General features: G+C 36.9%; 4 protein-coding genes and 1 long non-coding RNA gene across 23 annotated transcripts in view; 1 reads left to right on the top strand and 4 right to left on the bottom strand.

The window, feature by feature from the left end:
- Positions 1-3,140: 3,140 nt before the first annotated feature.
- LOC125501864 lies at positions 3,141-5,508 on the bottom strand. The gene is made up of 3 exons (XR_007279639.1): positions 5,497-5,508; positions 3,299-3,514; positions 3,141-3,200 (listed from the first exon to the last, which is right to left on the bottom strand). It is a non-coding gene; the product is annotated as an uncharacterized LOC125501864 (long non-coding RNA).
- Positions 5,509-5,813: 305 nt separating this feature from the next.
- On the bottom strand, positions 5,814-7,166 carry LOC125501863. Of its 2 annotated transcripts, XM_048658973.1 has the most exons (5): positions 7,133-7,166; positions 6,612-7,038; positions 6,349-6,503; positions 6,148-6,230; positions 5,814-6,021 (listed from the first exon to the last, which is right to left on the bottom strand). In XM_048658973.1, exons 2-5 carry the CDS (start codon positions 6,671-6,673, stop codon positions 6,004-6,006), a joined length of 318 nt encoding a protein of 105 aa, XP_048514930.1. In that variant the 5' UTR covers positions 6,674-7,038; positions 7,133-7,166; the 3' UTR covers positions 5,814-6,003. The 2 variants fall into 2 exon arrangements, with proteins under 2 accessions (XP_048514930.1, XP_048514929.1); XM_048658972.1 differs by lacking the exon at positions 7,133-7,166 and having other exon boundaries at positions 5,814-6,230; positions 6,612-7,116.
- A 228-nt stretch (positions 7,167-7,394) lies between these two features.
- LOC105689702 (general odorant-binding protein 69a-like) lies at positions 7,395-11,744 on the bottom strand. Of its 8 annotated transcripts, XM_048657937.1 has the most exons (10): positions 11,459-11,744; positions 11,288-11,336; positions 10,775-10,945; positions 10,438-10,688; positions 9,956-10,214; positions 8,538-8,625; positions 8,265-8,317; positions 8,006-8,162; positions 7,830-7,894; positions 7,395-7,753 (listed from the first exon to the last, which is right to left on the bottom strand). In XM_048657937.1, the coding sequence occupies exons 5-10, from the start codon at positions 10,004-10,006 to the stop codon at positions 7,736-7,738; spliced, it is 432 nt and encodes a 143-aa protein (XP_048513894.1). In that variant the 5' UTR covers positions 10,007-10,214; positions 10,438-10,688; positions 10,775-10,945; positions 11,288-11,336; positions 11,459-11,744; the 3' UTR covers positions 7,395-7,735. The 8 variants fall into 8 exon arrangements, with proteins under 8 accessions (XP_048513894.1, XP_048513893.1, XP_048513895.1 ...); XM_048657936.1 differs by lacking the exon at positions 11,288-11,336 and having other exon boundaries at positions 10,775-10,981; XM_048657938.1 differs by lacking the exon at positions 11,288-11,336.
- A 49-nt stretch (positions 11,745-11,793) lies between these two features.
- LOC105689701 lies at positions 11,794-15,271 on the top strand. Its single transcript, XM_012406911.4, has 7 exons — positions 11,794-12,072; positions 12,160-12,428; positions 12,621-13,035; positions 13,117-13,740; positions 13,830-14,080; positions 14,167-14,411; positions 14,509-15,271. Exons 1-7 carry the CDS (start codon positions 11,959-11,961, stop codon positions 14,826-14,828), a joined length of 2,238 nt encoding a protein of 745 aa, XP_012262334.2. The 5' UTR covers positions 11,794-11,958; the 3' UTR covers positions 14,829-15,271.
- Positions 15,272-15,674: 403 nt separating this feature from the next.
- The window catches only part of LOC105689699 (serine/threonine-protein kinase mig-15), a 33,692-nt gene continuing 24,490 nt past the window's right edge, over positions 15,675-24,876 (bottom strand). For 9 of the 11 annotated variants that reach the window (XM_012406897.4, XM_012406908.4, XM_012406899.4 and 6 more), the window contains 6 exons: positions 24,023-24,157; positions 21,108-21,318; positions 20,815-21,035; positions 20,413-20,730; positions 20,026-20,325; positions 15,675-19,919 (listed from right to left, as the gene is read on the bottom strand). In XM_012406897.4, coding sequence (XP_012262320.1) covers positions 19,836-19,919; positions 20,026-20,325; positions 20,413-20,730; positions 20,815-21,035; positions 21,108-21,318; positions 24,023-24,157 — 1,269 coding nt within the window. In that variant the 3' untranslated portion in view covers positions 15,675-19,835. The remainder of the gene's footprint in view (positions 19,920-20,025; positions 20,326-20,412; positions 20,731-20,814; positions 21,036-21,107; positions 21,319-24,022; positions 24,158-24,876) is intronic. The other 2 variants (XM_012406903.4, XM_048657927.1) reach the window with 2 other exon arrangements.

Here is a 24,876-nt window from a genome sequence, read left to right as displayed (position 1 = left end):
CTCTTTGGGTTTCGATGCCAGCTCAATTCAAACGACGGCGTTGTGTTTATCACGCAATCATACGTGGGGAAAGCGTCCTGGATTTATTCTGGGAGGTACTCCACGTTTTTGCCGAAAAAAACAGTAAGCCTACAGCCTTGGAATTCTCTCAAAATCTGAGATGAAAGCACAGATTTTTTTTTGAAGGGTGCCTTACGCTATCCTCATGTATTTTGATCTCAGGAATCCGAATCTGCAAGCAAAATAATTCCATCTATGAAATTGATCGAGCTATCGCCAATTAATCGATTGAAAAAGTGAAAAATTGAGGATATCTCTTTGGGTTTCGATGCCAGCTCAATTCAAACGACGGCGTTGTGTTTATCACGCAATCATACGTGGGAAAAGCGTCCTGGATTCATTCTGGGGGATACTCCACGTTTTTGCCGAAAAAAACAGTAAGCCTACAGCCTTGGAATTTTCTCAAAATCTGAGGTGAAAGCACAGATTTTTTTTTGAAGGGTGCCTTACGCTGTCCTCATGTATTTTGATCTCAGGAATCCGAATCTGCAAGCAAAATAATTCCATCTATGAAATTGATCGAGTTATCGCCAATTAATCGATTGAAAAAGTGAAAAATTGAGGATATCTCTTTGGGTTCCGATGCCAGCTCAATTCAAACGACGGCGTTGTGTTTATCACGCAATCATACGTGAGAAAAGCGTCCTGGAATTATTCTGAGGGATACTCCACGTTTTTGCCGAAAAAAACAGTAAGCCTACAGCCTTGGAATTTTCTCAAAATCTGAGATGAAAGCACAGATTTTTTTTTGAAAAGTGCCTCACGCTTTCCTCATGTATTTTGATCTCAGGAATCCGAATCTGCAAGCAAAATAATTCCATCTATGAAATTGATCGAGTTATCGCCAATTAATCGATCGAAAAAGTGAAAAATCAAAGATATCTCGATGGGATCTTACGCCAGCTCAATCTCATTGACGGCGTTGTGTTTATCACGCAATTTTACGTAGGAAAAGCGTCCTGGAATTATTCTGAGGGATACTCCACGTTTTTGCCGAAAAAAACAGTAAGCCTACAGCCTTGGAATTTTCTCACAATCTGAGATGAAAGCACAGATTTTTTTTCGAAGGGTGCCTCACGCTATCCTCATGTATTTTGATCTCAGGAATTCGAATCTGCAAGCAAAATAATCCCATCTATGAAATTGATCGAGTTATCGTCAATTAATCGATCGAAAAAGTGAAAAATCAAAGATATCTCGATGGGATCTTACGCCAGCTCAATCTCATTGACGGCGTTGTGTTTATCACGCAATTTTACGTAGGAAAAGCGTCCTGGAATTATTCTGAGGGATACTCCACGTTTTTGCCGAAAAAAACGATAAGCCTATAGCCTTGGAATTTTCTCAAAATCTGAGATGAAAGCACAGATTTTTTTTTGAAGGGTGCCTCACGCTATCCCCATGTATTTTGATCTCAGGAATCCGAATCTGCAAGCAAAATAATTCCATCTATGAAATTGATCGAGTTATCGCCAATTAATCGATTGAAAAAGTGAAAAATTGAGGATATTCCGTTGGGATCTTACGCTAGCTCAATTTGATTGACGGTTTCTTGTTCGATACGCTTTTTCACGTAGGAAATGCGTCCTGGAATTATTCTGGAGAATCTTTCACGTTCTCGCCGAAAAAAACGATAAGCCTACAGCCTTTGAATCTTTTTAAAATCTGAGAAGCATGTTAGACGATCATACCTTTACTAATTGTATAATTAAGTGTCAGCACGCATAGGAATCTCATCTGGTGCAATCGTCTGGGAGCTGTCATACAATCGTTAGAGTAGAGGTTGAGCATTCGCAAAATAACGTGATATACTCGTAGTGCCATGCCGCTGATTTTCAAACTATTCCTACAAAAAAATCAATTATTATTCCATATGCTGAACAATTTCGCAAGACCCAGTCAATGCACTGCTGTATAAATAATCTTTATTCGTCCGAATATACTATTAATTAACCCGTTTAAATTAAGATCTGCTCTGCCAATTTGGTTCATGTTCAATCCAGCGACGGGGTCCATTTTGAATTTAGGGGACTATGCGCAAACGTTAGTAACTCGTCGAAATAGAAGACGAGTTTGTTCCGAGCTTTTTTGCGGCTTCCTATTGGTTCCAGGCGCCAAAAAGCATGATGGCGCCGGGCAACCAATGGGCCGCTTCGCCCGTCTTTTTTTTTTTTTTCGACGAGTTACTAACGTTTGCGTATAGTCTCCTGATTCCCTGGCTCCTCGCTCATCATATTCTCCTGATACCAAAATTCATTTTTTGACGTCAAATTTTCGCCCCGGCGACTCGAAAATCAGCCATATCTACGATTTTGCCCCGCGTCGAACCTCACGACCAAGACTTCTTACGACTTTATTGCGAGACTCTCTGCACAGAATTTAAGGAAATATCAAAATATACCATGGTTTATCATTAAACATTGTATAAATCCAGTAAATTGATAAATAAAACATTTCTTTACTGACGTATTCTCCGATGAGACGAACACGGCGGAGGTTATTCACACACCCGAACGTATATTATACTGTGTATTATACTTTGGTATTATTTGCGAATTCGTTTTCTTTCTACGAGCAGTTGTACCTTTATCAATATTATTTGCGCTACATTTTGTGTTGATTAAATAAAACGTATAGATAATAACTAATTAATAAACTGTCGATTTGAGGGGGCTTTTCGGCGAGGATTGAAAATGAATTCTAACACGTTATTGAGCATATTACATGGATTTATTGAATAGAAAAATGCATGTTCTCTGACAAAGGATTTTTTCTGAAGGGTTTATCACCATGGTTACATGTATTTCGATCTGAGGAATCCGAATCTGCGAGCAGAATAATTCCATCTATGAAATTGATCGAGTTATCGCCAATTAATCGATCGAAAAAGTGAAAAATCAAAGATATCTCGATGGGATCTTACGCCAGCTCAATTTCATTGACGGCGTTGTGTTTATCACGCAATTTTACGTAGGAAAAGCGTCCTGGAATTATTCTGAGGGATATTCCACGTTTTTGCCAAAAAAAAACGATAAGCCTATAGCCTTGGAATTTTCTCACAATCTGAGATGAAAGCACAGATTTTTTTTTGAAGGGTTTCTCACGCTATCCACATGTATTTTGATCTCAGGAATCCGAATCTGCAAGCAAAATAATTCCATCTATGAAAGTGATCGAGTTATCGTCAATTAATCGATCGAAAAAGTGAAAAATCAAAGATATCTCGATGGGATCTTACGCCAGCTCAATTTCATTGACGGCGTTGTGTTTATCACGCAATTTTACGTAGGAAAAGCGTCCTGGTATTATTCTGAGGGATATTCCACGTTTTCGCCGAAAAAAACGATAAGCCTATAGCCTTGGAATTTTCTCACAATCTGAGAGGAAAGCACAGATTTTTTTTTGAAGAGTGCCTCACGCTATTCTCATGTATTTTGATCTCAGGAATCCGAATCTGCAAGCAAAATAATTCCATCTATGAAATTGATCGAGTTATCGCCAATTAATCGATCGAAAAAGTGAAAAATCAAAGATATCTCGATGGGATCTTACGCCAGCTCAATCTCATTGACGGCGTTGTGTTTATCACGCAATTTTACGTAGGAAAAGCGTCCTGGAATCATTCTGAGGGATACTCCACGTTTTTGCCGAAAAAAACGATAAGCCTATAGCCTTGGAATTTTCTCAAAATCTGATATGAAAGCACAGATTTTTTTTTGAAGGGTGCCTCACGCTATTCTCATGTATTTTGATCTCAGGAATCCGAATCTGCAAGCAAAATAATCCCATCTATGAAATTGATCGAGTTATCGTCAATTAATCGATCGAAAAAGTGAAAAATCAAAGATATCTCGATGGGATCTTACGCCAGCTCAATTTCATTGACGGCGTTGTGTTTATCACGCAATTTTACGTAGGAAAAGCGTCCTGGAATTATTCTGAGGGATACTCCACGTTTTTGCCGAAAAAAACGATAAGCCTATAGCCTTGGAATTTTCTCAAAATCTGAGATGAAAGCACAGATTTTTTTTTGAAGAGTGCCTCACGCTATTCTCATGTATTTTGATCTCAGGAATCCGAATCTGCAAGCAAAATAATTCCATCTATGAAATTGATCGAGTTATCGTCAATTAATCGATCGAAAAAGTGAAAAATCAAAGATATCTCGATGGGATCTTACGCCAGCTCAATCTCATTGACGGCGTTGTGTTTATCACGCAATTTTACGTAGGAAAAGCGTCCTGGAATCATTCTGAGGGATACTCCACGTTTTTGCCGAAAAAAACGATAAGCCTATAGCCTTGGAATTTTCTCAAAATCTGATATGAAAGCACAGATTTTCTTTTGAAGGGTGCCTCACGCTATTCTCATGTATTTTGATCTCAGGAATCCGAATCTGCAAGCAAAATAATCCCATCTATGAAATTGATCGAGTTATCGTCAATTAATCGATCGAAAAAGTGAAAAATCAAAGATATCTCGATGGGATCTTACGCCAGCTCAATTTCATTGACGGCGTTGTGTTTATCACGCAATTTTACGTAGGAAAAGCGTCCTGGAATTATTCTGAGGGATACTCCACGTTTTTGCCGAAAAAAACGATAAGCCTCTAGCCTTGGAATTTTCTCAAAATCTGAGATGAAAGCACAGATTTTTTTTTGAAGAGTGCCTCACGCTATTCTCATGTATTTTGATCTCAGGAATCCGAATCTGCAAGCAAAATAATTCCATCTATGAAATTGATCGAGTTATCGTCAATTAATCGATCGAAAAAGTGAAAAATCAAAGATATCTCGATGGGATCTTACGCCAGCTCAATTTCATTGACGGCGTTGTGTTTATCACGCAATTTTACGTAGGAAAAGCGTCCTGGAATTATTTTGAGGGATATTCCACGTTTTTGCCGAAAAAAACAGTAAGCCTACAGCCTTGGAATTTTCTCACAATCTGAGGTGAAAGCACAGATTTTTTTTTGAAGGGTGCCTCACGCTATTCTCATGTATTTCGATCTCAGGAATCCGAATCTGCAAGCAAAATAATCCCATCTATGAAATTGATCGAGTTATCGTCAATTAATCGATCGAAAAAGTGAAAAATCAAAGATATCTCGATGGGATCTTACGCCAGCTCAATTTCATTGACGGCGTTGTGTTTATCACGCAATTTTACGTAGGAAAAGCGCCTTGGAATTATTCTGAGGGATATTCCACGTTTTTGCCGAAAAAAACAGTAAGCCTACAGCCTTGGACTTTTCTCACAATCTGAGATGAAAGCACAGATTTTTTTTTGAAGGGTTTCTCACGCTATCCTCATGTATTTTGATCTCAGGAATCCGAATCTGCAAGCAAAATAATTCCATCTATGAAATCGATCGAGTTATCGCCAATTAATCGATCGAAAAAGTGAAAAATCAAAGATATCTCGATGGGATCTTACGCCAGCTCAATCTCATTGACGGCGTTGTGTTTATCACGCAATTTTACGTAGGAAAAGCGTCCTGGAATTATTCTGGAGAATCTTTTACGTTTCTGCCGAAAAAAACGATAAGCCTATAGTCTTGGAATTTCTCACAATCTGAGATGAAAGCACAGATTTTTTAGTGTAGGTCTTCAAGTCTCCAGCTGATTCGCATTTCATAACCTAAGGAAGGAGAGAAATATTTTCAATATTATTCAGAAACCAAGGCATATCTTGAACTTTAAGAGGGGTTTAATAGTAGGGCTACCATGGGTGTGGAATGTTTGCAGTTCTTGAAATGATACATGTACTAGGAAGTATGATTTCTCTTTCTCAAACTCTCTGTGTCGTTTCCAGAAGCAGAGCAACAACATGCTTGCGGTGGGCAGCTGGACCTTGCCCAGCGACACACTGGCAGTGACTTCCGCCAAGGTACACAGGGGTGTAATAATAACATCTGACGTATACCGCAAGCACTCTGTCGTTTCAGCTTTGCATTCTCCCCTGGGACGAATACAGTTCGATCAGGAAGAATGGAACGAATAGCAGTGGTCAACGCTTTCAGTATTCATTTCAAAAAACAACCAAGTATGATAAGACTCTTCTATAGATCGAATCCAATGTTCTAACCGTCAGTCTAGCCCCTCTGCTCTTGAGAATGCACTTTGATTCTTCTACTCCGAAATGGTGACATTCACTTCCAGTAGTATTCACTGCCGAAACAAATAAAAATCAACTAAATAAGCACCATACAGAAACTGTCACTGACTGAACCTCAACGTCGTTCATTCAAATAAAGCACACCGCATGCCGGATGTTGGAAGATCATACCTTGACTAATTGTATAATCGAGTGTCAGCACGCATAGGAATCTCATCTGGTGCAAACGTCTGAGAGCTGTCATACAATCGTTAGAGTAGAGGTTGAGCATTCGCAAAATAACGTGATATACTCGCAGTACCATACCGTTGATTTTCAAATGATTCCTACAAACAAATCAATTATTATTTCATATGCTGAACAATTTCGCAAGACTCAGTCAATGCACTGCTGTATAAATAATCTTTATTCGTCCGAATATACTATTAATTAACCCGTTTAAATTAACATCTGCTCTGCCAATTTGATTCATGTTCAATCCGGCGGCGGGGTCCATTTTGAACTTAGGGGACTATGCGCAAACGTTAGTAACTCGTCGAAATAGGAGACGAGTTTGCTCCGAGCTTTTTTGCGGCTTCCTATTGGTTCCAGGCGGCAAAAAGCATGATGGCGCCGGGCAACCAATAGGAAGCCGCGAAAAAACTCGGAGCTTAAAGTCGTCCGCTATTTCGACGAGTTACTAACGTTTGCGTATAGTCTCCTGATTCCCTGGCTCCTCACTCATCATATTCTCCTGATACCAAAATTCATTTTTCGACGTCCAATTTTCGCCCCGGCGACTCGAAAATCAGCCATATCTACGATTTTGCCCCGCGTCGAACCTCACGACCAAGACTTCTTACGACTTTATTGCGAGACTCTCTGCACAGAATTTAAGGAAATATGAAATTGTACCATGGTTTATCATTAAATATTGTATATATCCAGTAAATTGATAAATAAAACATTTCTTTACTGATGTATTCTCCGATGAGACGAACACGGCGGCGGTCATTCACACACCCGGACGTTATATTGTTAAATATTATACCGTTACCTTGGTTTCATCTGCGAATTCGTTTTCTTTTTACCAGCAGTTGTACCTTTATAAATATCATTTTACGCCCGATTTCGTCTTAATTAAATAACACGTACAAATAATAACTAATTAATAAATTGTCGATTCGAGGGGGCTTTTCGGTGAGGATTGGAAATGAAATCTAACACGTTATTGGGAATATTTTGCATAGATTTATTCAAATAGAGAAATGTTCTCTCATAACAAATGCGTTTTACAATTAACATTCATAACATTGGTCTACAGTGGTTTTGTTGCCCTTGATGTAACATCTAATCATTCAAATCTACTGAAATTTTTTTCATTCATTGTAAAACATGATATTTATCACATATACATACATCATCCACATTGTAATTACATGTTATTCATTACGATTACACTTAACACTATTCTGTATTGTAGGTACTTTATGATTATTCAAACATGTATTTTAAACATATTTCGCGATTCTAATCTTGAGCAGTCTGATGGTTTGTTCTTTGACTTCCGCGCATCAGTTTAGAAAAGGTAGTATGTCTAAAAAAACAGAAATCACATGATCAGTATCGCGTGCAACTTTGACGCATCTAAATTTTTAAGGTCATGATCTTACCCTCGGAGATCTTTCGGCGTAGCATTTGTTGAACGTATAGGCGTACTGGCAGTTGTCACCGTTCGCTGAAATCATGTGAAAAAGAAATTACCAAGTTAGCGAGGTAATTAGCTATTTTGGAAATTTTCACATGCATTTATAATGTATAAACAAAGAAACAACGACACACTAGATACCAAAGTATTTACCGATCCTCTTGCACTCGCTAATGGCTCTCTGGACTTCCGCTCGGTACGCTGGCATTCTTTGAAAAAACGTCAGCATTCCATTCAAACTTAGCTCACGCTTGTCGTCAACCAATCCGAACTGCTCCCATAAACAGTACATGTAACACTGCGGAGATAACGAGAAAAAATAACAGCAAAGGATTTTTAAAGGGTATCATTCGACTATTTCTAAGACGAAACGAGATTCATGCTGATCTCAGTCGCTCACCATCAAAGGTCGTCCCTCTGACCAGATTCCATTTCGTACGGATTCGATGTCAGCTGAAACAAGAAAAATAGAAAAAATTATCTACGGTACTTGGAGATAATAAATTAAGGGGTGGCAATTACTATGGTTGTATGGCATTTGTATCTATGTTGTTGGAAGGTGCAACACGTGATATTTTGTCTGCCGCATATTTTGCTTGGATAAAAAAAATCCGCTATTAATGAAATTAGCTGAAACATCGTTGGGAAATTATGAAAAATAAAAATTACGTACCGGTAGCCACCCCTGTTTGCGTCTGACAAGCGTTTACCACGCTTGCTGCCTTCGCGATCATGTCGTCGGAGACAAAGCTGGGCCGCGTCTGCAACGTATTGATTATAAACATTTCGTCCAACCTTGCAACGTGCACATCTGCCCCAATAATTATGTGATTTTCGAGTTCTAAATCGTCGCCGTGTAATGACAAGATCGGAAAAAGAAGATGGAACAAATTTTTAAGATAATGATACACAGCAAAGACTTTACGGTCCATATTTTTTGGCGATAAATTTATTCAACGATCATGTACGTCGAAATATGCGCCCAATTGTAAGTGTCCACGTGATCAATTTATAGTACACGAATAGGTATGTACGTCTGGTTTTGATTTGCCCTAGCTCTTAAAATAGTGCACGGTCATCATTGTGTGCATATTTACAACTTGTTACGTCCATTCTTCTCCAATTTACTCTGCACCATCAATTATTGCTCTGATCTACGCGCAAAGATAGCATGGAAGACCCTGTAAACATGTTTAAAATATTGCAGAGCCTCGTATGTGTACAATAAATTCGAAAAAAAAAAACAACGACGGTCAATTTAAATTTTATCTCTTCTCTTTTCACGTGAAATTTTTCAATCTTTCTTATTTCGACCAAATCGATTATGATCAGTGAATTATTTACCCCAACAGCGTAGATGGTCGTCGTTTGTAGTAAAACGATGGCGAAGATTTCCATTGCCAAATTACGCTTCATTTTTAAAGCGACTTTATTATTTACAGATAAAAAAAAATTAAAATGTCTTCCCAGTTTTAACGATAATCGAATATAATTTTATGTGAAACGGTGAAAAGTAAAAAAATTCAGATGTACGATTCTCTCAATCACTGAGACACTGAACAAATGTAAACGCCAAGCTGCCTGTTTCAAGTTGATATCCTTCTGATAAAACGCTTATAACGTCTGTACAGGTTCACTCCGCGAGCCGCTAAGGGTGCGACTGATGTCGAACCAGGTTCAGATTAGCGCGTGGACCCAGCCAACCCCTGACCCCCAACCCCTGGCCACCGAACTGAGAAACTTCCCGGGCAAAGCTGAGGCAAAATACACGCGACAATACTTTGGTACTGGCGAAACAAGAGCAAAATTTTTCATAGCGCCATAAGTGATTTTGATTATCAGTTGGCAAGACAGCGAATAATTAGGATCTTCATTTCGTTCGTTTTTCAATCTCTGCAACGCCTTTTTTAGTTGGCATAAATAACTGAGGTCGCGATTTTCAACTCCTGCAGATCTTTGAGATCGGTGCAAATGAGAGAGGAATGAAGAAAAATTGAGAAAAATTGCAACGCTACGTCGTTTGACCTAAATAATCCTGTAAGGTCTGGGCATCAATTGATTCATTGTAAAAAATTTGCAGATACGACCTACTGGTTTCTGACCGTCTGAGAGGACAGGCGATGATCTCCGGTTTTGAAGCATTGTCGTAAACGGACAGACTGGAGACTTTATCAAGCGGATGTTACCAGTTAGTCTCGGACCCTATCTGTTCGCTAGTCTGCCATCCATGATGCCATCGTCAGCAAAATACTCAATTTGTGTAGGCGCAAAAACACGTATCGCTGATGAGTTCATATAATCCACTTGTGGAAGAAACTTGTCCTATACGCATATGCGAACTTGAGGTGATCTGTAAAAAAAAAACCTCATATGAAGCCCTTTTACGCAGTAATTCGAACCAGACTTCAACTTTTCATTAAATTAAAGAAACGAAAGGGATAACAACAACTATACTGTTCGGTGGGCAGCTCTCTGGTAGCGAAATGATGTAAAATCAAGCGCTACGACGTAAGAGTACAGATTGATGCATCATTTGATAAAATTGAATCATCAAATCTTTATCGTCGAATTACATTGTTTAAAAAATTGATGGGGGCCGGGCAAGCGGATCCAGCGTCATGAATGCTATCTCCCATTCATAGCCTGCGTTTAATTTACCAGCCAACATCGCATCAGCATCTTGTCTGTATGCTTGATAAAAGATGGATAAAAGTCTGCTGAATTCTGGTCACAGATACATTTTTACGCAGAGCTGACTGGAGTCTTTAAAAATCTTCGGGGAACGTTTGAATTATACAAGCTTATTCCAAGACCGGTGATGAGCCTGAGGAGAAGATCGACGAATCTTATGTTTATGATAATGATTAGGATAAACAAGAAAGAAGGAAAAGGAAAAGAGAATTAGCGTACCCTAGTTGCAGACACATATTGGAGAACAGAGGGGAGCGTAGATTTGTAGTTTCTGGGACTCTTTTCTGGGTCAATACAATTCCAGCGAAGGTGGTCGAATTCTCCCGACGTTTATTGCTGTCCGAGTACAGTCGACGGCTATTTTATTGACCAGCCAGAGCGCTATGATACCTGAAATTTTTTGATTTCATATCTCCACGCGATCAGCTGAAATGGATAGAGATTACTATTCATGATTGAACAAGTCGAATGATATTGTCGCCGAGCCATTTCGTCAAGTTAAAATATAGAATCGGAAGAAAACTTTCAAGCACGATGCACAAACTGACTGTACTTCTCCCGCGGGGTACGATTTCCAGTACAGTCCGCGGAACTAAAATTGACGACGTTAAATTTTAGCGTTGAATAAATCAGATTAAAATATGCAGAGCCGGTGGATTTTTCTAAATTAAATACGCATAATGAATTCCGTGATAAAGTGCCGTAAGTGCTAAGAGATTTTAAAATACGAACGATGAAGCGTTGAGCCTATCATCGGCAGAAAATGCGGGCCTGCAACAAACTGTGGACAAAATTATTTCATCGGACTGTACAGCTGATGTATTGACTGGAGAATATTGTCCGTGCAACTGCATTTCGTCCCTAGTTGGGCATGTTTATTAATTATTTGTTGACAAACCTTACCGGTTATCGTACAGGATGCGCCAGGAAGTGAAATAAAATAATGGTAGTGATTTGGAATCCTGAAATAATGCTGATAATCGGCGACAAGTTAACCAATGAGACTGCAATCAGCAAAAGCCAAGTCTTCATTCGGGTTCGATTGTAAACGCGATGAATAAAACAAACACAACACGCTACATTCAATATGTTGACATAAATCCTCGTCGTTGGTTATTTCCTTATACTATACACGGATAAAAACCACCGTTAAAACTCCAAGTTACAAATGAGTGCGTCGAAACGATCGTGGAACGGATTATATTTGTTTAATCTGCTTAATTATCGCCCGTAAAAACCGTCTTATGAATACTGCCATTTGTCACGTGGTTTATATTGTCTTTGTTACGTCACAGATGGTTTTTGTTTGAATTTTTACACTAATGTAAACAAAAACGCACACCACGTGCAACAAATTACCCACAGCATCATCAATTGCTTCAATACCTCACAAGCTAACGAAAATGGGTAAAACCAGAGGGGTCCATGAAACCACTCCGGAATTAAGAAACCGGATGGTAGGTATGTACGAAGCTGGCTTAGGACTCAGAGAAATAGCAGCGGCTGTAAATTGTTCTGTGAGTAGACAACAATGACAATCTGTACTGATAAATCCAACAACTTACCTCAATTAAGTATTTGCAACTGATATTCTTTTATTGCAGCAACGGACCGTTAAGAGATGGCTCAATCGGTTTGACAAGGAGGGAACTGTCGAGACGAGAGAACGATGTGGCCGAAAAAGAGCCACGACCTCGGAACAAGATGAAGCTATTGTTCGACTCGCTACCCAGACACCGATAACAGCAGCAAAAGCTGTTCTCCCGGCATTGGGTCTATCCTGTTCCGTCGATACCATCAGAGAGAGACTCCACAAAGCCGGTATTCATAATTGGAGTCCATCACGAAAACATATGCAAAGGATTCCCCTGGGGTTGGTAGATAATTGCCAACAGATGACTTGTTTTATAATATTGGAAACCAAAGCCTATCAGATTTAAATTTAATAATCAAAACTATTGAATGAATTATAATAGTTTTGATGATTCAGAAAGTAACTACCACTACACTATTTCTGGGTTTTAACGTAGCTTTCCATCGCTTGGTACACTTGCGATGTTTCCAGCAGTGAAGCGGACGGCGCTGCGATTCAACAATCGGTTTGGCGGCCCACCGGTACTCAATTAGGAAAAAAGAAGGCTTCTAAGGAGACGAGTAAGGGAAAAAAGGGAACAACGAGTAAAAAAAGGACGTCGTCCAAGAAAGTCAAGTCCAAAGATCTCTACATCGGAGATGGTGCGCCGATCGAAGCTCTGAGACAACCCGGCATACAACCCGGTTTCGATTTTCCGCCTCAGCAAACTGTACAACACCCACAGGTTACTGATTTACAACCATCTAGTCAACCCATGCAACTCAGTCAATCGCAATTCACCAACGCGCTCAGCCTCGTTCAACAACCAATCTACCAACACCCTGGACTAAACGTGGCACAGAATTGGCCTTTAGATTTGGTTCAAGGCAGCCACCATTATCCACAAGTTTGTCTTGTTTCTGAATACTTGCAAAGATATTTCTAGTAATGTTTTTACAGGGGTTTAATTTAAATCCTTTTCCAACAGGGACAACCAAATCCGATACCTCACGAGCATCCCGCTCAACAGCAACAGCTACAAGATCATCCACCTCCGCAACAACAATTACAGGAGCTCCACACTCAACAGGAACAACAACACCAAGCGCAACAACAAATGCAGGAACAAGTTCAACAGCAGAATCCACATCATCCAAACGTTGAACCACAACAGCAGCATCATCACCACCATCATCATCATCAACATCAACAACAACAGCAGCAGCAGCAACAGCAACAGCAACAGCAACAGCAACAACAACATCAACAGCAACATCAACCAGATCAATTAAAGCAAGAACAGCAGCAGTCTCAGCAAACTCCGCAAGTCAAAGTATCTCCAACTCATCCAGATACTAAAATGTTGCGAATTGACAGCTGTTCGAATTCCAGTAACTCAAATGACAATAGTCAAATGTCCGAAGATGACGGGGAATCGATCAAAGATGAGGACAAAAAAGATGGCAAGGTGAGACGGAAACAGAGAAAGCGAAAAAAAGGAGGTAAAGCAAAGGGAACGCTGGAGACTAGTGTCGAGATCAGAAATCGTATGATTGGTATGTCGGAAGCTGGCCTTTCAACTTTATCTATAGCACTGGCCATAAACAGATCGGTAAGTGATTATTTATTTAATATTTAGACGGGTTGGCAATTACGTATTAGACATTAGATTACTTCTGACTGTAACTACCTGCTTCACAGGAACGAACGGTGAAGAGATGGCTTGAAAGATGGCACAAGGAAGGTAATGTGCAAACAAAAGAACGTAAAGGAAGACGGCGAATAACAACTAAAGAACAAGACGAAGCCATAATAGCAATGGCAACGCAACACCCTTTAACCGCCGCAAAGTATGTCGCACCAGCCTTAGGTCTGAGATGTAGCGTTGATACGATAAGAGAGAGATTACACAAAGCTGGTATTCATAGCTGGAAACTTGGAAAAAAACAAGGGTAAGATAGTTGATTTTGGTTAACATCTTTTATTAATAAATTCAGTATCTGATCCGGTTATAAAAAAATTAAAAATTGTTCTACAGTGAAGGAAACGCTGTGCACACGGTTCATCTGTGGCAGCCTAGTGGAAATCGTCCAAACAAACCAAAAATGCCTGGAGAGAAGAAAAAGAAACCATCCGGTGATAAAAAGTATAAACAACCTATTGGTGAGACACCCAAACGAGCTCCGCGAAGAAAAAAGGTCGAATCGACGCAGTTGAAAATTGTTCCACCGCCTGCCAACATGATCATCGAACACAATCCGATACAGTTCCACAATCCTGCTCGTAAGTTTGCCTGCTTTTTTCAAGTCTGTTCACAGAAGTTTGAACGTTACCTGGGTTATTTTTGTTTTCATTCATTCTATGGCTATCCACTTGCCAGTGGCAAGCTATGTTCCAGGTCCAAGTATCATGCAACCGGTGCATAACATTCCTGTACCTCCACCACCGCATGTGCAACAACCACCTATACCTGGAGCACAAGTTGCACCTCCTGGTCCGCAGCCTATGCAACCGATGGGACCGATAATGCAGCAGAGACCCGACTGCAGATTGGCTGAACCAGTGGTCGGGCCTCCTGTGTCGAGTCAAGCAAATTCTGGTGTCGCTTATCCCCCTTGTATGGTAGGTGGAAACAGTCATACGAGTCACATGGAACAACCAGATCCACTGAACTACGAACCTTACATGTGGAATTTTTAGTGAAAACTATCACTGAAATACTTCATCGATATCGGCGTGGTAAAACAAAAGTTCAAAAATACATCCATTTCATCCCTGTAAAGTAAGATCTTTTGTAATATTTACTTCAATGGCAGCTCCATTTTAGAAATTATCAACCTTGTTGTCCATCAAATTTATCCGTACAAAGCAGAATTCTCCGTGCTCGAAGCGAATAGTTAGTCACTTTTATAAAATTAACGAATAGGTGTTTGCATTTCAGAGATAGTACTTCGTATTAGTCGTACGTACATGAAATAAATTGCAATATTAGTTCCTGTATGATAGTATCTATGATTATCTAATAATGATAGCTCAACGTCCTTTCTTTGGTTGTTTTTTTTCTTTTTTCTATCTAAGCATATCTCAGTGAAGGTATTTTTAATTATTAATAACTATATGAGAGATGAATATAGAAGCGAATAGTGACAAATGTCAAAAACCAGTTAGTTAGAGGGACTTTAAGTTGAGAAATTTTTATTGAAAATACGAAACGCGTATATAAATAACATACTGTGATTATCAATTACGAATAATACTGAATTGTGTGCTAAAGAAAAAAACCAATCTCTTCGGTGACTGAATGTAACTGTAAATTATGATAATTTCTTTTTATATATGTAATAATAGCGGTATGAATGAAATTCAACTATGACGAAAAAAGAACGGTATTCCTGAATAAAAAAAAAAATTTCTCATAGTCTTTAAGAATTAAATTAAAAGTTTTTCATTCCTCGTCACTGCCAACCATCCATTTCCGGATATACATACCCACGTAGAGGTAACTAGCTTAAAGAATAATATTATAGGTATAATTTTACCCAAATGTTATTTTTTACAAAACCCATTGTATTCTTTTGAAATCATGCTGATCTACATTTCAGACTATTATACTATAAATAATATACTATCGAGTACGAATTATTGACTAACTAATTTGTAAGATCATTATTGTAAATATCTTGTATACCGTCAAAAATCAGAATTAAAAAAGACAAAAAACGAAACAAGAAAAAAAAATTGAATAAATTCGTCGTCCCTGGTATAACAATACATCATGAGGACAAAATTCCTATCGTATAAATAGGCATTCACATAATTATTACTTCGGAACAGAAATTCTCAATTTCAAAGAGAATCTCAATATATTCTGTTCCACATTTCGTTCTCGCTTTTTGTTCAATCATTATTCATTTACATCGGAATCGATTATTAATTTATCAAAAACCTATACTTATTGTATAATTCAAATCTTCAACTTTTGTTATTGGAAATAATAATGATAATAAAAAATAATCATAACTGAACGAACAATAATCATTATCATAATTATGTAAAAGTTATTTTTTTTTATTTTCGTTCTTTCTTACTTTCACACGATTTTTTATTCGTTTTTTTTTCGTATTCTTATTTTTTTAATATACAAACAGGGATTAGTTGGGGGGTAGGGATCGTGCGTTTTTTATTTCAATTTTATTTTACTTAAATATCTTATGTAATTGTATAAAAACTGGAGATGCATTTTCATTTTATTCTAATATCAAACACGTTTTTTTTCTTTTTTTTTTCGTCAAAATCATTATTGTTAGTGTAATTAATTTTAATACCATTCCGTCATTCACAAAAACAGGAAAGAGTTGAGAGAGAAAGATAGAGGAGAGAGAAGGGGGGCAGGGGTAATTACCCTAATACAATACAAACTTGAACCAGCGTAGCGAAAATTTAAAGGTCGGTATTTATTTATTTATATTACGTAACGCTATCGTTTTTCATATTAGGTTTTTTCTTTTATAGAAGTTTGGAGAACTTGCTATTTTCCATTTTTTCTTTTTTCCTCAATGCAATCTCAATATCAGATATTACACCTCCAATTGATATACAGACTTTCTCAGTCCTCACTTGCAAGATTGAAGTGTTACTTCTTTCTTTTCTTTCTTGATTTGTCCTTATGATATTTATGACTTGTTGGTTTAGATGTTTTTATCATTATTATATTTTATTTTCAATTTATTTGAATTATTTTCGTTTATAATCTAAAGCCAGTTCTTTTTTAAATTTTTTGTTTTCTCATCGACAGAAAATGGATAATTATTAATTGTTATCATCTATAATTTTGCATTGTAAATGCATATTGTGTCCATATTTTGTATGCATATATGTACAATATACATATTGGTATAGGTATAGGTGTATAATGTTCAATTAACCGATCAACATTATTTCATAATTGAACTTGTCGGGGTTTAACTCTTGAATATACACTAGGGTGGCGTCAAGTAATAGGAGGGTGGAGGAAAAAGGTGATGATGATGATGATGATGATAATAATAATAATAATAATAATAATGATAATGATAGCCGTAATAATAATTCGTCAACACAAAATATAATAAACGACATAACAGAAACGATAGAATTACGCGATGAAGAAGATTGTAGGTAGGATATAGCATTCTAGTAATACGGTAAAAAAATTAAGGATTAATTATTATGTGTAAGACTTCTTGAGCCTGTTGTGACATTATCATACCATACTTTATACACTTTTTCACCTAATATCGATAGAACAAAAAAAAAAAACAACGTAAAAGAGAAAACCATAAGAAAAAAAAAACAAGAAAATAAGATAACATAAAGACTGGCGTTGAAAAATGATTGAAAAAAATAAGAACGAAAACTAGGTGATCGGTACAATTAAGGGTGAATTATTTTCAACGCTAATCAATAATCAATGAATCAATTATTTAATATAGAAACAGACATGACTCTTGACACTTAATTGAAAAACATTATTATTATTATTGTTGATTATTATTATTTTGTTTTGTTTCTTTAGTATGGATACATTACTACTTAAAACTGCCACTTTCCGATTAGCTTTAAATTTTATCACCAATTTTATTTCATTAACATAATGTAAAGCCGGTACGAAACAATGGGAGTTTCTTTTCTTTTTTCTTTTCTCGTTTTTTTTTCCTTTTTTTTCTTACAATATATAATAATCGTAATAATAACTGTCTCTCGGTCGACACATAAAATTATCTGCGAATACCTCTCGTTCGTTTTACCTTTATTTATTGTTTTTACCATTTTATTTTTATCTATAAATGTGACTTTGCTTTTGACTAATTTTTTTCTTTTTTATTTCTTTTATAAGTAAGTAAATATTATGATATCAGAAGGATATTATTAATTTTTTTCTCACTCCACTACTTTTCAAGTAGCAAATTATGAATCGGTGATCGATTAGATAGCGTGCATATCCAAAATAATCTAACTACATACGTCAATGGTTGTCTATGACGATACTGAACTTCCACGATTTGTTCGAAAATTGTCAATGCTTCGTCAACATCCACACGTCATTTGGTGTTTCCGCTAGAATTCTTTTTCTCTATTCGCACTACTGCGATAATCGCCAATTATATTTTATCACAGTTTCATGAATCCATACATTTAAAATACACACGCTACAAACTAAAAACGATCGATCATTGGTGCTGAGGACTATACCTGTATGTATACTAATTATCAGTCCACTTATTTCATTTATTCATTCTTTTCTTTTTATTTTTTGTTGATCATATGTCTTCGGTTGGTATTATTAATTTATTTTAATTTTTATTAATTTCTGCTGGGAACAGTTGAAGAGAATATAAGAAATGAAAAATGAACAAAGAAAAAAAACAAACAATTATCAGAACAACTAAGTGATAGCTAATTTTTTTTTTCTTTTCTTCTCTTTTTCTTTCCATTCTCAAATATAACAATGTACAAATATTGTGGCCTATTAATATATAAATTGTCACTAAAATTATTAATATATTATAAACGTTGATAGCATATTGAAAAAAAAGAGGGAAAACTATCTTTTCTTTTTTTTTTTTGTTTCCTTTGAAATCTGAAAAAGTCGTATGGAATGATCCAAATTATCCGTGAGAATAATAATAATAATTATAATTATTCTAATAATAATGAGAACGCTAACGGTGTCTGTATTGATGACCCGTTGCTTTGAAAATGCTTTGTGATAAATTTGGATTAAACGATAATAGAAAATAAAATTTGTGGGACATAAAATATTGATGTTATGTGGAATACAAAAGATTTTATCACCTTAGGTTTGCTTTTCTCTTTTCTCTTTGCTTTTGTTTTTAATCTCTGTCAGCTTTTCCCACGTTCAAACATACCTAACGACAAGTTCTCACTTATTTAATAGTTTTATAAATACATAAGGGCAACATTGAATTAGGTCAGAAATCTAATCTTTTACCCAACACTGACCCTCTAAGCGTTCGTCAATTAAAACGCGGTGAAAACCTGGCTATACTTTATAACTACTCGGTACTAAATACAATTATTAGAAACACTGCCAATACATGTATATGATTTTTTTTTTTTGTTCGTTTTGTATTTTTTAGTTTTACTGTATTTCGAAAAGAATGAAAATAAAAACGTCTTAAGAAAAGTGATCGCGAACTTATACATGTTCAGTACCAAACTTCCGACACCAAATAATTCGGTTATCACAAATTTTGAATTGTGAAGTTAGAAACGAATTTAGTTTTCCTAAACGTGAAAAATCTACCAGGGAACCCGGGGCAGAGGGGTGGGGTAATTCAAAATAATAAATAATTTCAGACGTTTTTCGATTAACCAAGTTTTCAAATGAGGGAAACAATGACCTATTATCGATTAATTTGAAAAGCATATAATGGGAAAGCATAGCTAGGCGTTGCTGCATACGCTGCAAGGGCACATGAAAAAGCATAAAAACCTTTTTACAAGGAGATTGATGACGTTAAGTGTTCGCGGAGTGTTTCGTGGCTGAGAATACAGCTTACGACGCTGATGGACGCACTGTTTACCTCCCATAATACTTGACCGTGGCAGTGAATAGTGAGTTACGGGGTGTCCAGGGGAAAATCCTAATAGATGGGATGGATATGGTGGCATTTGTGGTGGGGCCAAGTTCGGCCTTATTCGAGATCACCAGTTAGCCATGCCTGGTTTGTTCAACGTCATGAAATAAATTTGGCAGGAACTGCCTCCCTTTGCCGACGAAAAAAAGACCTGGAAACACGATGAAAAAATGCCGCCATTATCTTGAAAACTCTAGTTAAAACATTGGGTCTGGAATATCGTTACAGCAGAACAAAAAGAAATGTAAGAATCTCACCTTATCGTTACGTTCACAAAGGAACTTGAGCCGTTGCGCTTTTTTATGCATAAATACACCGTCGAGATGCCCACTTTCTACACTTCTAATTTCGATCGCCTTGTTACCCCAGCCCATTATTTGACCTGTGCCAATATACGCTACACTTGTGGGCATTTCTCCCCATTGTAGGACCATGGTTTTTGCCACACGCCCGTAGGTGCTTACGTAAACTCCCTCGTTGTCGTAACACAGTAAAAGTTGCATTCCATTACTATTTGGCAAAGCAACGATGCAATGCGGGCAGATAGGTCCTTGCGTCTGTAAAATTTGGGGAGAAAGTCGGGTTGGTCGATGTAAAAATGCCGCTGGGAAGGCCCGCAGGATATGTAGCGTAAAGAAACTCACGTGTTTTGGAAGATATATGTCGTAGACCGTTGCGGAGTCCAGATCAACCGCGTGAAAACCGTCGGCACTTCCGTAGATGACTTTCAGTCTTGTGCCTTCTTCGACGGTTAGATCTACGAGGAGTGGCCTGTGCGCCAATTCGCCGAAGGATTTGAAGGCCATGAATTTGTGATATGGTTTCGGAGCCCAGGCGTATATTTCTATCGAGTCTTTTAAGGCGATAACGAGGAACTTTATTCGCTCATATTTAACTATTTTGAAGTGCACCGCTCCCTGAAGATCGCCGACGTTGATCCACCCGTTACGTCGCTCAACTTGCTGTTTGGACGAACGGAAATAAAAATTAATAAGGAACGACTATTTCAAGCGAATTGACTTGGCAGGATATGGAAAAAAACTCACGTCGCTGTGTCCGTCCGTGCGTAGGATCTTGCTTTTCAGCCATGAGAGGTAATAGACCCGTACACGATTTTTCTTACCGCTAATAGTCACCAGAATATTCTGCCCTTCCAAGACCTCCATTTGTTGGAACCTTCTTCGACTGATTAACTGGTAGACTTTTCCTTGCCCACTTCTGTCCAACAGCATCAGGCCATTTTCCGTACCGATTAGAAGATTCACTCCTAACAGAGAATCGGGAGCAATTAGAAATTTCTGCGTATAGGAGAATAGATGCTCGTATTTCCTATACACACCCCACAACGCGGCGCATAAGATTTCGCTGTTGAATCTTTTCTTGTACTTCCGTATCTCCGGTGTATCCGAGGCCAAGTCATGACTAGTAGGTGTCACGTTGACATTCACGTGGGATTCTCTCCTCGCAGAACCAGCGTTAAATCCAAAAGTCAGGAATGATTTCTGTTTCTGCTGGAGCACATTTGGAGGGAGATTAACTGCCTGTCGATACTGCAACATACATACAAATGAATGATTCCTGGAATAAGGAGTAATTTCTATCTCATTATTTCATTACGGTGGAATAATTTTATTCGACTGCAGAGAGTTGACCGATTGGTGAATCGTTATAGGAATTTCCATTTTTGGATAGAAAAACACAAAAGAACACCGAGTTTCCGAGATCAAAATTAATCCACCCTATGATATGAATTATAGTTAAAACGGTGTTAGTACCAAGTGATGATAAAGAGCTGTTAGAAATTAATATTTTCATTTCATCAGAAGCTGATTTCCTTCGACGAACCGAGCTTTTTTTGAATTATTTATCGGGCACACCCTTTATGTATATATTTTCAAAGGATTTTAATGAGAAAAATTCAACGATCAAAACCAAGCAGAAGTTATAAATTAACCAAATAAGATAATTTTGAATAAAAATGTCATTTGCATAGAGGTATACTTGAAGAAAATAAAAGGTATTCGTGTAACGATAAAAAAAGATAGGAAAAATAAATATGTATCAAAACTAAAGGAGAAAATAAATGGGATATACAGAATAATAAGCACAATGTGCAATACAATGTAAGCGTATAGGGGTGAGAAAGTAGGAGAAAAACCAAAAAGTGAAACAAAAAAACTATACGTAAAAGCAAATCAGGAAGGGATCAAAAGGTAGAAGTGAGAATATCCACCACCATTTTATATTATTTACAGCTCCAATACCAATAATATTTAAAAACTAAAAATTCAAATTTCGAATTTATACCCACAATACAGATGAAGGCGTAGATAAATGTGAAGAAATGAATAGATACAGTTTTTCCCAATCGAAGTCGCTCTTTTGCCTAAGGATATTCAATAATTGCCACATTTTCTAAACCATCCACCTGAGGGCTAATTGCAATCAACAGAAAATAAGAAAAAAAAGAAAAACAATTCACCCTAATTTTGTTAGTTGGAATACTATATCCTAATAAATCACATAGCCCAAGTTGCCTAAGTGCAATGTCCAAGAATTGGAAAAACAAAAGGAAAAATAGAGCTAGTTAAATTCAGATGCAAAATTGGAACAGGTATTAATGAAAAGTTATAATTCATTTAAATTTATTTTACGCATGCCCCCATACTCCGCACCAATAATAGTAACACAAGGGGGTAAAAATACATTTTTCGTTTCTTTTTAAAATTAGGATTAGGTATTATCATTTGCATATTGTAATTGGAAAATAAAAGTTGTTAGAAGAATTCCATATTCGATGTACGATAAGAATAAATAAATAAATGTCACAAAACCAAACGAGTACAACAACAAAAGATTCTGTCTAAAAGAAAACAAAAAACACCATTCCATCTATATTTTAGTGCTCGAGTTATCTTCTACCATGATTTCTCCATTGAGTTTTTGAGATATGACACTGAATTGATGTAGATGGATGAATACTTACATTGCAATTAGTATTGGGATTGGGGTGGTCAGTACAGGGCCCTGCCCTTCGAGTTAGAGCTCCCGCGAGACCCACAACACACAACATAATCCTGAATTAGTCACGCTGATACCGGCGACATATTTGAACCTCTTACTTTAAAGTTTTAGTCACATATTGATGGTAAATTTATTAATTTTATATTCAACCTCGTGTTCCTTCAAAAGCTACTTTACGATTTATCTGACCCCGATGTACAGAATTAATTTTACAAACAATTAGCTTTCGCCAATCAAATTACCGATTTTGAATTGAAAGTGTTACGAATTTTTTTCTTTCTAATCGTTATTCTTCTCCATCTGCGTATCAACGACGAGGTAGTTTTTTTTTTCTTTCTTTCTTCTAATTTCAAGACATGAGTTTTAACGAGATAACAGGATCGAATCACACAAGTTTTTTTTTTCATAATACGTGATTCCATTGGTATGAAATAAAATTGTAAAAAAAATATAAATATATAGCATTCATAGAATTAAAAAAATGTTGACTATTTACTAGATGAGAAAAAAAAATATGAAATAAAAAAAGTATCATTCTAAGCTACGAACGGGTTTTTGTACTATGGATGTATGGATCTGGTTCTAAAATTGAATCTGGTCTCAAAACTTCAACCAGAAACATCGAAGGCAAAGCATCGCATTCGTGTCATTTACGATATTCGAATTACTACGCATAACGCAAGTTGACTAGAACATTATGGCAATCATAACTATTGGGATTCGTTAGAGCTTGATTCATTATTGAATTTCAGGCTCCCGTAATACTGTGCCAAGATTTTGATCAATCCAACGTTCAACTTCGATCAATATTCATAGTGAATTCAGCGAGAATGGCAGTCGCATTTGGGTACAGACAAGACAAATATATCTACAAAAAGAATGCATGTAATTATTTACAATATTGATAAAAAAAAAACTTTGGAAAAAAAAAATAAAATAAATAAAGCGGCGATATTTGAGACAACCGTTTCCAGAGACGTACGGAATTTTTCTTGATAAAAGATACACCGGCGAACCGAGCTTGAAGTTTGATCCGATATCGAATAAAAGTTTTTTTGTTCTTTACATTAAACGTAGGGCTGCAAGGTACGTACAAGGCTGTCGTGATTGACGTAGAAAACAGAAATAAAAATGACGTAACGGTAAGCCATTGGACATAGCGTTGGTAGCGGAATTGAAGATATTTATAATTATCATTGTTTGAAAATAGATTGTGTTTGTGTGCCTGACCTCCTCACTAGTCGACTTGTCCTGTCGTTGACCTGGAGATGAAGTAAGGAGATCCGGAAGAACGGAACTCGGTCTTGACCCAGGGGATGAGTCTGACCTCTGGAACTCACCTCCACGACGATCTCCTTCCCGACTCTGCAAACCAGCCATTGCGGATGAAGTGTAAGTTGCAAAATAATATTATAATACCGTCGACAACATTCCATCAAGGATTGAATTCATAATAAATTTCATCGATAAGCGTGACCATTTTTTTTTCCTTCCAGGAATATACAACGTATGAATTCAAAGCTTGATAAAGTTGGGGTGCCTAATGAACAACTAAATTTAGAAATATGCAATTTAAAAATATTTTCGTGTCTTAAAAATGACAAAGTAAATGGTGGTGAATGAAAGATAAGAGAATAGGAAAAGCCACAATAGAGAAGAAATTGAAAGAAAAAAAACATGTAAAAAGTAAAAAAAAAAAAAAAAACCCAAAAAATAACAACAAATGGAAATATAAACGTAAATCGCAAAAACGCAACACGTTACAAACAAATTGTATGAGAGGTTGCATTAGAAATGGTAAAGAAAAAAAAAATAATAATATATCAATAAAAGCATAGCGTTAAGCGTAACAAATATCACGTAGGTATCATCTAGCCTAGAGATATAAAAAACATTATTATCCGTAGAGTAAAATTATCATCATCTTCTTAAAGTCTAAATTAAAAATAGGTGCAATTTACAAAAAATATCTAATAAAAAAATGAATAAAAAAATCATGCCCACAGAAACAACGATATGGTAATAACCATCTAAGCTGTAAGAACAGAACTGAAACATGAGATTGTGAACAAAAATTAAACGTT

This window comes from Athalia rosae, chromosome 7 (assembly GCF_917208135.1).
Source record: "Athalia rosae chromosome 7, iyAthRosa1.1, whole genome shotgun sequence".
In the NCBI taxonomy this organism is placed as follows: domain Eukaryota; kingdom Metazoa; phylum Arthropoda; class Insecta; order Hymenoptera; family Athaliidae; genus Athalia; species Athalia rosae.
This window is presented reverse-complemented; position numbering and strand designations above follow the sequence as displayed.

Bases quoted from the DNA above. Each gene is read 5' to 3' on its own strand.
- LOC125501863 (XM_048658972.1), bottom strand. From the start codon at position 6,673: ATGGACCCCGCCGCCGGATTGAACATGAATCAAATTGGCAGAGCAGAT. The intron at 6,504-6,611 runs GTTAATTAATAG...ATTTGTTTGTAG, and splicing joins GCAGATGTTAATTTAAACGG to GAATCATTTGAAAATCAACG. The intron at 6,231-6,348 runs GTATGATCTTCC...TTGTTTCGGCAG, and splicing joins CGATTATACAATTAGTCAAG to TGAATACTACTGGAAGTGAA.
- LOC105689702 (XM_020854492.2), bottom strand. From the start codon at position 8,796: ATGGACCGTAAAGTCTTTGCTGTGTATCATTATCTTAAAAATTTGTTC. The intron at 8,318-8,537 runs GTACGTAATTTT...TTCTTGTTTCAG, and splicing joins GCAAACAGGGGTGGCTACCG to CTGACATCGAATCCGTACGA. The intron at 8,163-8,264 runs GTGAGCGACTGA...TTATCTCCGCAG, and splicing joins CAGAGGGACGACCTTTGATG to TGTTACATGTACTGTTTATG.
- LOC105689701 (XM_012406911.4), top strand. From the start codon at position 11,959: ATGGGTAAAACCAGAGGGGTCCATGAAACCACTCCGGAATTAAGAAAC. The intron at 12,073-12,159 runs GTGAGTAGACAA...CTTTTATTGCAG, and splicing joins CAGCGGCTGTAAATTGTTCT to CAACGGACCGTTAAGAGATG. The intron at 14,412-14,508 runs GTAAGTTTGCCT...TCCACTTGCCAG, and splicing joins ACAGTTCCACAATCCTGCTC to TGGCAAGCTATGTTCCAGGT.